Source organism: Gracilinanus agilis, chromosome 4 (assembly GCF_016433145.1).
Source record: "Gracilinanus agilis isolate LMUSP501 chromosome 4, AgileGrace, whole genome shotgun sequence".
Lineage (NCBI taxonomy): Eukaryota > Metazoa > Chordata > Mammalia > Didelphimorphia > Didelphidae > Gracilinanus > Gracilinanus agilis.
Window position 1 is genome coordinate 204,575,266 of NC_058133.1, and position 10,959 is coordinate 204,586,224.

Here is a 10,959-nt window from a genome sequence, read left to right on the forward strand (position 1 = left end):
GCTTTTGTATCTGCCTCTTTCTCTCTTTGTCTCTATTTCTGTCTCTTTTTCTCTCTCTATCTCTCTGTGTCTCTGTCTTTTTTTCTCTCTCCATCTATCTGTGCCTCTCTCTATCTTTCTCTCCATCTGTCTCTGTCTGTCTGTCTCTGTCTCTGCCTTTTTCTCTTTCTGTCTGTTTCTCGTTGTCTTTTCTGTCTGTGTCCGACTCTATCACTTTCTCTCTCTCTCTGTCTCACAGATCAGCCAGACAATCCCAGTGAGGAGAACTGTGGAGTCATCCGGACAGAGTCATCTGGTGGCTGGCAGAACCGGGACTGTAGCATTGCCCTGCCGTATGTGTGTAAGAAGAAGCCCAATGCTACAGCAGAGGCCTCCCAGCAGCCTGGTGAGCCTGGCGTAGAGGAAGAAAAGGGCTGGGACAGCATTAGCACCCCCCAGGGGATGGCCTAGCTGGTAATGGGCCAATGCCCACAGCTGACCTTCTCTCTCTCTCTCTGCCATCCCTGGGCTCTTGGTCTATCGGTGCCTCTCCAAGGACTCTGGAGTTTGGCTTGGTCTTGCTAACACCACCACACCCAACCCCTATGGGCAGCCCTGAATAAATGAATGAATGAATGAATGAATGAATTAAAAGGCATTTTGTGCATATCTCAAGGGTGGAAAAATCCTTTATTAACTTGGTTCAACTGGCATTGGAATTTTTCCAAAAGAATTTTCATACTAGAAGACAAAGAGGGGCATAAAAGTTGGTATGTTTCCTAGAGAACAGCTTTAATCTGCATTAATCTGCAGCTCTTATAATTTCTCTGCTGACCCTGTCAGTATCCCATTATAAACAGCCCCGAATGCTACCCCTGAAACAGCAAGGACAGAGGTGGCAGCACCCATATCTCCCCTGAACCTCCTCTCCATTCTCTTATTCACTACTTCTCATTTCTTTCCAGTGACTGGGATTTACTGCCTGGGGTGCCCTATCTCCTTCCCCTCTGAAGCTCGTTCTCCCTAACTTAGTGGCTATCTAAAAATTGAGATGGTCAGCCCAGAGTGAGGGTCTCCTGGTCCCCAGCTTCCTCTTCTCCTCCACAACTGGATAAGGCACTCAAACCTGCGGGTAGTTGCTCAAACAGAACTTTAGACCCAAGATAGATTTGGGGGCTTTTCTGCTTCTCTTGTGAGCCTCCATCTTCTCTATATGTGTGTTCCCAAATCTAATAGGTCACTGGGACTCTGTAGCCACTCTTTCCTAGCCCTATGGATGAGGAAGTTAATCCTCTGAGGGGGCCTTGAGGACTCTTCCCCTATGGACCTCCCCAGATGCCATCACCATCTCCCCTGGAAGCCTGGAAGTCTTACCCTTATCCATGCCCCATTCTCTCAGCTTTTTCCCTCTTATGTTCTAATCCAGGGCCTGGGACCCAAGGATTGCATTTGTCATCACCATCATCAGCATTATCAGAGCTCATTTATAAAGGAGGTTTTAAAAGCACTTTATTTACATTATTTCATTCATGTATCTCTCTCTCTCTCTCTCTCTCTCTCTCTCTCTCTCTCTCTCTCTCTCTCTCTCTCTCTCTGACTTTAAGGATTACACAGTGCTTTCTTTGAAATAATCCTGGAAGAGGGCAGCTAGGTAGCACAGTGGATGGGGCACCAGGCCTGGAGTCAGGAGGACCTACATTCAAATTTGGCCTCAGATACTTTCTTTTAAAACCCTTACCTTCCATCTTGGAATCAATAGTCAGTATTGGTTCCAAGGCAGAAGAGTGGTAAAGGCTAGGCAATGGGGTTAAGTGACTTGCCCAGGGTCACACAGCTGGGAAGTGTCTGAGGCCAGATTTGAACCCAAGACTTCCTGTCTCTAGGCCTGGCTCTCAATTCGCTGAGCCATCCAGCTGCCCCCACTCAGATACTTCTTAGCAGGCTGACTCTGGATAAGTCATTGTCCTGATTGCCTAGTCCTTGCCAACCTTATTAAGACAGAGGACAGAGATTTGATGGTTAGAGATGAGAATAGATAGTCATGGAAGGTCCATATTATGATGAAAAGAGTGAAGCACTAGATTAAGAAGTCCTGGGTTCAAATTCTACCTCTGTCTCTTACCATTTCTGTGACACTTGATAAGTCACTTATCTTGCCTGAGTCTCACTTTCCTCATTTATAAATGAAGGAGATGGGCTCTATGTCCTCAGAGAGCCCTTCTAGCAATATATCTCTGAACTATAAGCGTATTATAGAGGAGGAAACTGAGGCTTATAGAAGCCAATTATCTATTAACCATCCTCAATTTATCCTATATATAACTTCTTTTTACATAATTGTTTGTTTGTCACTAGGTCAGAAAGTAAGGGTTTAAAAAACAAAGGAAAGGAAATAAGGAAGGAAGGAAGGGAAGAAGAAAAGAAGGGGAGAAGGGAGGAAGGGAAAGAAGGAAGGGAAGGAGGAAGGAAGGGAAGAAGAAAAGAAGGGGAGAAGGGAGGAAGGGAAAGAAGGAAGGGAAGGAGGAAGGAAGGGAAAGAAGGAAGGGAAGGAGGGAGGGAGGAAAGAAGGAAGGAAGGGAGGGAGAGAGAGAGGGAGGAAGGGCCAATTTCCTAACATTTAAAGTTGTCCAAAATGTGAAATGGGATGACTGGGGATTGTTCTTGGGGTAAGGGTGGTGAGTAACCCTTTGCTGACACCAAAGCTAGATTCTAGAGTCCTGACTCCATCTGGGCACACAAATCCCCAGCCTTGCTAAATTTTGCCTCAGCAAAATAGTGCAGACAATTTTGTGAAGTCCTATTTCATCATCCTCCCTTCACATTCTGCTTCCTCATCACTCCTTGCTAGTCATTCAGCTTCTTCCTTCCTTCACTCTTCCTTTCTTTCTTCTTTCCATCAAGGTGTCTTCTTTATGCTCTAGGCATCCATGGGGACCTGCCTTTCTCTGAGTCCCTCCAATCCCTGAGCCCTGTCCCCAGGCAGTGCTGAGTGTGTGTGTGTGTGTGTGTGTGTGTGTGTGTGTGTGTGTGAGGAAGAGCCCGATTAAGGTGAAAGGATGACATCACAGCTGGCCAATCAGAACAGCTCCCCAGCCCAACCCCTTATGATAACTCCTGGATCCCGCAAAGTTATCCTGTCACTAGGATACACCCAGAGCCTAGGCCTGTACCATCTTGTATGCAGCTTCTTTCTGTGCTTGGGGGAGGGGTTGGGATGGGAAGGGGTGTGGGGGGAGCAGGGTGGGTGCCTCTGTTTCCAGCAGGGCCTCCCCTGTTTTTAATCTTTCTCAGGCTCATTGTACACTGTTACCTGACCAGGCCTATCCGCTGTATTTCTTCTCTCAACAGGAAGCTTTATTTGAATTTATCTTTCTTATTTAAAAACATTCAGTCGCACCCAGCTCTGACCACTTAAAGTCAGTTTTAAATGTTCCAGCTTCAGTAGACCTTCAAATCAGGAGCAGGAGTTCTTCTGAGTGTGTGCGTGTGTGTTAGAAATTATAAGATATTAGGGACAGGGAGGTGGCTCAGTGGATGGAGTTGGGAGGACCTGAGTTCAAATGTGACCTCAAACACTTTCTACCTGTGTGACCCTGGGCAAGCCGCTTAACCCCCATTGCCTAGTCCTGACCTTGCTTTTGCCTGGGAGCCAGTACTTAGCATTGATTGTAAGATAGAAGGTAAGGGTTTGTAACCATGAAAAAAATATTCTTGATTAATTAATTAATTTTAAAAATAAAATAAAATAAAGAAGGTAAGGGTTTAAAAAAGAAAAGAAATAAATAAAATATAATTCATACTGAATAATCAGAGAGGATTGGAATTAATCTAGAATCTGGAGATAAGGTTCCTGGAGGATGTGGGTTGGAAGGTGGGGGAGAGATACCTTAGCATGGTGCCAAGTACTGAATAAATACTCTGTTTTGACCCTGGATGTCACTTAATCTCTGTCTGTCTCAGTTTCCTCTTCTGTAAAATGGGGATCACAATAGAACTAATCTCCCAGGGTTGTGGTGAGGATAAAATGAGGTAATGTTTGTAAAGGGCCTAGCACAGTGCCTGGCACATAATAGATGCTTAATAGAAATACTGATCTCTCTTATTCTCCTGGCTCTTCTGCCTTCTCTTTTTACATTCGTTATTGCTGATTTTTCATTGACTGTGATGGTTATCAGTTAGCATCTCAATCAACCAATGAACATTTCTTCATTTATTTCTTCATCTATTTATTTATATTTTAAACCCTTACATTTCATCTTGGAATCAGTACTGTGTATGGGTCCTAAGGCAAAAAAGTGTTAGGCAATAGGGGTTAAATGACTTGCCCAGAGTCATACAGCTAGGAAGTGTTTGAGGCCAGATTTGAACCCAGGACCCTAGGCCTGGCTCTCAATCTCACTGAGCCAACTAGCTGCCCCTTATTTATTTATTTTTAAACCCTTACCTTTCATCTTAGAATCAATATTGTGTATTGGTTCCAAGGCAGAAGAACAATAAGGGCTGGGCAAATGGGGCAAAGTGAAACTTGCCCAGGGTCACACAGAGAGGAAGTGTCTGAGGGCACATTTGAACCCAGGACCTTCCATTTCTAGACCTGCCTCTCAATCCACTGAGCCACCTAGTTGACCTTCCCCTTAATGCTTCCTTGTGCCAGGCACGATATGTAGCAAGGCCAGGGATACAAAGAGAAAAGCAACATAATCACTGCCCTTGGGGAGATTCCCAGTCTAATAGAAAAGGCAGGGCAGCTAAGTAGCACAGTGGATAGATACCTGGAATCAGGAGAACCTGGGTTCAAATCTGATCTCAGACACTTCTTAGCTATGTGACTCTGAGCAAGTCACTTAACCCCTTTTGTCCAGCCCTTATTGCTCTTCTGTTTTAGGATTCATAGTAAGATAGAAGGTAAGGGAAAGAAAGAAAGAAAGAAAGAAAGAAAGAAAGAAAGAAAGAAAGAAAGAAAGAAAGAAAGAAAGAAAGAAAGAAAGAAAGAAAGAAAAGAGAGAAGAAGAGAGGAAGGAAAGGAAGGAAGAAAGAGAGAGAAAGAAAGGCAGAGAAGGAGGGAGGGAGGGAGGGAGGGGAGAGAGGAGAAAAGAAAGAAAAAGAAAGAAGTAAAGAAAGAAAAAAGAGAAGGAAAGAAAGAGACAGACAGAAATAGAGAGGGAGAAAGGGAGGGAGAGAAGGAGGGAGGAGGAAGGGAAGAAGAGGCAGGGATGAAAGAAGTTATGAAACAGTCAGAAGTTTACTTTGAATGAGGTTGCCAAGTCTTGTTGCTTCTACTTTCACCATATCTCTTGCACCTGTCCCATTCTTTCCATTCACACAACTATGATCCTGGTCCAAGCTCTCATTGCCTCTGGTTTGCCCTTGCTGATGTATCCTTGGAGTTGGTCTTCCTTAGTTCTTTTTTCTCCAGTCCATCAGAAGATGTCAAAATATAGTCGTTGAAACAAAATTCCTCTAGCTCACATCTGACTATATTACTCCTTTACCCATTAACCTCTAGTGACTCCTTATTACTTAGGTTCTGATCATTTTTTTTTAGATTTGAATGTGGCTCTGTCCTATCTTTTTAGCTTTATTGTACATTTACTGTTGTTGAGTTGTTTCAGTCATGTCCACCTCTTCCTGACCCCATTTGGAGTTTTCTTGGCAGAGATACCAGAGTGGTTTGCCAGTTTCCCTCTCCAGCTCATTTTACAGATGAGGAAACTGAGGCAAATAGGGTTAAGTGACTCGCCCCGGGTCACACAGCTAGTAAATGTCTGAAGCCAGATTTGAACTTCAGTCTTCCTGACTCCAGGCCCAACACTCTATCCACTGCAATATCTAGCATTTATTATACATTATTCCCTTTTATGCACACACTTTTTATGTCCAGAGAGCCAAAGGGGTCCATGACACAAAAAAGGTTAAGAACTCGTGTTCTCTGTAGACTATATACAAATACATACAAGGTAAATCTGGGGGGGAGGTATGGAGGGGATAGAACACTATCACTGAGGATGAGAAAAGCCTTTATGTAGAAAATCTTATCTGAGAAGAATTTTGAAGGAAACAAGGGATTTTAGGATAAAATATATTCCAAGGCTGAGGGACAGCCAGTGCAAAGCTACTATTTCCCCTGTTCTTGGCTGCTTCTCCTCTTTGGCTTAAAAGATTCATTCACTCATTCATCCAATAAACATTTACTAAGACCAACTATGTACCAGGCACTGTGCTAAGGGCTGGGAGTACAAAGAGAGGCAAAAGACACTGCCCTCATGAACAAATATGGAGTTTTTTGATTGTCTTGATTCAGTGATGAGAGGATCTTGGCAATCCATCTCTAGGAGAGGGATGGGGGGAGTTAGTGAATGTGCTCCCCCTTGCAGACTCCTGGGCTGGTGTGAAGGTCGAGTGTGAGCCGAGTTGGCGACCCTTCCAATCCCATTGCTATCGCTTGTTACAAGAGAAACGGAGCTGGCATGAGTCCAAGAAGGCATGTCTGAGGGGAGGTGGGGACCTGCTCAGCATCCATAGTCTAGCAGAGCTTGAGTTTATCACCAAGCAGATAAAACAAGGTGAGTAGCCTGCCACTACCTCCCCAGCTACCCCCAACTTCACTAACATCTGGCTTCTCTAGAATGTCTCAGAATCACTGAAAATATCCTGCAGCTTAATCCCTGCCCTTGCACCCACTTATTCTGAATGCTCCAAGATTTTTTTTAATTTTAAATTTTTTCTGGTTCCATGATTCATGTGATCTCCCTCCCTCATCCCTCTCCCCTTCCAGATCTGACAAGCAATACCACTGGGTTACACACACACACACACACACACACACACACACACACACACACACACACNACCACTGGGTCACACACACACACACACACACACACACACACACACACACACACACACTATGTATATTATCACTCAAACCCATTTCTATAATATTCATTTTTGTAAAAGAGCAATCCTTTAAAACTAAAACCCCAAATCACATACTCATATAAACAAATAATAAATCCCACATTTTCTTCTGGATTTCTACTTCCACATTTCTTTTTCTAGATGTGGATAACATTCTATTTCATAAGTTCCACGGAATTGTCCTGAATCGTTGCATTGCTATTAGTAGCAAAGTCCGTTACATTTGATTGTCCCACAATGTTTCAGTTACTGTATATAATGTTCTCCTGGTTCTGCTTATTTCATTCCGCATCAGTTCATGGAGGTCTTTCCAGTTCTTATAGAAATCAAGTAGTTCATCATTCCTTACAGCACAATAGCATTCCATCACCACTATATACCACAATTTATTCAGCCATTCCCCAATTGAGGGACATCCCCTCGTTTTCCAATTTTTTTGCTACCACAAAGAGCGCAGCTATAAATATTTTTGTACAAATAGGTCCTTGCCCATTTTTTTTTACCTCTTTGGGATATAAACCCAGTAGTGATATTGCTGGATCAAAGGACATGCATTCTTTTTTTTTAAATTTTAAACCCTTAACTTCTGTGTATTGACTTATAGGTGGAAGATTGGTGAGGGTAGGCAATGGGGGTCAAGTGACTTGCCCAGGGTCACACAGCTGGGAAGTGTCTGAGGCCGGATTTGAACCTAGGACCTCCCATCTCTAGGCCTGGCTCTCAATCCACTGAGCTACCCAGCTGCCCTGGACATGCATTCTTTTAATGCCCTTTAGGCATAATTCCAAATTGCCCTCCAGAATGGCCAGATCAATTCACAACTCCACCAGCAAATGAATGCCCCTAGATTACTGGCATCTAGATCCCTGCTTCTGCCTCCTTTACTCCCCATCAGCCCACTTCTCCTGAATTACTTTACACATCCTAGACCCACCTCTGCTTTCTCTACTTTCTCAAAGTGGGCCCCGGAGAGGGATGGGAGACAGAAGAGCTTATAGAGAAGGGATTCTTAATCTAGTATCCATGGGATATCTAATAGATTTTGTGGGGTCTGTACATTTATTTTTTAATATTTTAATAACCATATTTCAATATGATGGGTTTCCTTTGCTATCCTATTTATTTTATACATTTAAATATATTTATGAGAAAAGCTTCTAGAGGTTCATCGGACTGCCAAATAGTCCATGACATAAAAAAGTTTGTAAACTTCTGCTGTAGTTAATAGACCAGAGTAAACAACTTCATCCCATCCCCTGGTCCAAACCAGGTAGGACCATAGACTTGAAGAATCACAGAATGGTGGAGATGGACCTCAGACAAACTCTCTCATATTAGAAAAGAGGAACCTGAAGCCCAGAATGAGGATATAATTTTCCAGAGGTCACACAGTTAGTCAGAAGCACAGCCCAGATGAGAATTCAAGTCTCCTGACTTTTCCCTTTATTCCATTGCATTTATTTTAGATCAGTTTCTACTAAGGTCCACAGGGGTCCTATTTTGCCCCTTCCTCTTTCACACTTTTTCATGGTGACCAGTTTCTGAGAGGGCTAACCACTCTCCCCACTCTTTTCATCCAACTCCCATTCATTCCTCCCTATGTGCTCCTCTGTTCACTCCTGGTCTCACTTCTCCCCACTTGGGCAGAGGTGGAAGAGCTATGGATCGGGCTGAACGACCTAAAGCTACAGATGAACTTTGAGTGGTCAGACGGGAGTCTCGTACAGTTCACCCACTGGCACCCCTTTGAGCCCAACAACTTCCGAGACAGCCTAGAGGACTGTGTCACCATCTGGGGACCGGTGAGACTTCTCCCATTGACCCCCACCAATGTGCACCTCTCAAAAAATCTAGAGTTGGGAGGAGTCAGGCTTATAGATTTAGAACTGGGGGGTGGTGTGGTGGAGAGGAAGACATTAAAGATCATTTCTGTCCAACCTCCAAGTGGAAACCCAGAGAAATGAAAGGATTTCTACAAAGGATTGTTGTTAAGTCATTTTTCAGTCATGTCTGACTTTTCATTATCTTTTTGGGGGGTTTGTCTGGAAAAGATACTAGAGTGATTTGTCATTTTCTTCTCCAGCTCATTTTACAAAAGAGGAAACTGAGGCATAGATGTTTAAGTGATTTGCTCAGGGTTATACAGCTAGTAAATGTCTAAGGCTGGATTTGAATTTCAGTCTTCCTGACTCCAGGCCCAGCATTCTATCCACTATGCCACTTAGCTGGTCCATACATAGGGTACTAAGTGGCAGAATCAATATTTGAACATAGATATGACTTGAGAGCCTTTGCTCTTCCGACCGCATTATGACTTCTCTCTTCTCTGTCTTTTTTGGGAGATTTGGTCTCCTTATTTCATCCAAGTTGTAAATGAAGAGGCTACTCAGGCACCCAATCTCATAACTGATTGGCACAGGAGCTTTGATTTTTTTTCTTTGACCTGGACTGTTGGCCCCCTTTTCCCTGGAAGATCACTATAGGGGTGCCATACTTATATTGAATACTTGAGGGTTTTAGCCCTCCTGTAGCTCAGAACTCCCAAGCTCAAGTGATCTGCCAGGCTTAGCCTCAGCTTCAGTGGCAGAGCTGGGGCTTAAACATGGGTCTGCTGATGTCCAGGTCCAGTCTAGGGTTTCATCTATGTGCTACCACATTAATCTATTATTTCATTTTGCCCTCACAACGACTTTGCAGTAGGTTGAGCTGGTATCTACATTTTACTCTTAGGGAAATTGAGGCACAGAAAGGTAAAACACTGAGACAACACAGTAAGTTGCAAAGTCGGAATTCAAAACCAGGTCCCTTGACTCCTAGTTCTAGATCGTTATATAAGCAATGAGAAGAATACAGTGGGTTCTACTAATATTGACCACCTGGAAATGGCCCTCAGACATGAAAACTGATAAAGATTTACATAGAGTACTCTTAAGTACTCTGGGATACATGAGCAAGTCAGTGGCAGAATTAGATCCAGAAGCAAGGATTTTGGAGGGGGGCGGGTATGGGATAGTCTGGGTCGAGGTCATGAGGATAGTAATGGACCGTCATTTGGGGGTTTCCTTCTACCTTGGTCACCTGCTATCTCCCCGCATCTTTTAGGATGGACGCTGGAATGATAGTCCCTGCAACCAGTCATTGCCATCCATTTGCAAGAAGGCAGGCCAGGTTAGCTTGGGGACACCAGAGGAAGATCATGGATGCCGAAAGGTGAGGATCATACTGGAATAGTCTCCTGGGGATACACTGAGGCCCAGAAAGGTCTTTGGAGGGGGGTCAGGGAAGGGGAAAAGAAAATGTTGTAGCATTTTGCTCAGTTATCCTCACTCTCTGATTACCTCAAATGCACAAAGGGCCACTATTGCAAGGGTAAGAAAGCCACAAGCCTTGGAGCTGTGGGTTTCCCTTCACTTCTCTCTCTTCTTCCCAGACAGCATCCACTCAGGTCCAAGCCATTATCTCCAGGGGGAATACAGAGAGAATGAGGAATAGGATGGGTGCAAAGGAAGCACGACTTGGGGAGTCCAATACCTTTCAGTGAGACGTATGGCCCTGCCAATGCCATCTCAGTTCAAACTGATGAGATGGACTTTTCAGCACTTTTGCCCATCCCCAGTCTCTGGTCTTCCAGGCTCCTCCTTCACCATGGGTGGGTCCAGCCAAGGGGGAGGGAAGGGGGTGGGTGGGATGTGGAGAAGGGAGAGCCTGCAGCCAAGGCGCTGGGGCCTCTCATAAAGAAAACTTTGTGGTGTTTTGGCCACAGGAGGCTCCATCTGCCGGAACTAGAGGCCACATTCCTCCCCAGTTGGCTCTCTAGTGCCAGCTTGGCTGCTCACTCTGTTTTTCTTTGGAGGGAAGGAGGGAGGGAGGGAGAGAGAGAAGGAGGGAGAGAGAGAGAGAGAAAGGGAGAGAGAGAGAGAGAGAGAGAGAGAGAGAGAGAGAGAGAGAGATGGAGAGAGGGAGGGAGAGAGAGAGAGAGACACGAAGGGAAAGAAAGGGAGGGAGAGAGAGATGGAGGGAGGGAGAGAGGGAGAGGAGAGGGAGGGAGAGAGATGGAGAGAG

The 10,959-nt window shown here is 44.5% G+C and overlaps 1 protein-coding gene across 1 annotated transcript in view; it reads left to right on the forward strand.

The window, feature by feature from the left end:
• The window catches only part of MRC2 (mannose receptor C type 2), a 93,362-nt gene that overhangs the window by 56,275 nt on the left and 26,128 nt on the right, over nucleotides 1-10,959 (forward strand). The window contains exons 6-9 of the mRNA XM_044673208.1: nucleotides 239-385; nucleotides 6,354-6,542; nucleotides 8,545-8,699; nucleotides 10,000-10,107. Coding sequence (XP_044529143.1) covers nucleotides 239-385; nucleotides 6,354-6,542; nucleotides 8,545-8,699; nucleotides 10,000-10,107 — 599 coding nt within the window. The remainder of the gene's footprint in view (nucleotides 1-238; nucleotides 386-6,353; nucleotides 6,543-8,544; nucleotides 8,700-9,999; nucleotides 10,108-10,959) is intronic.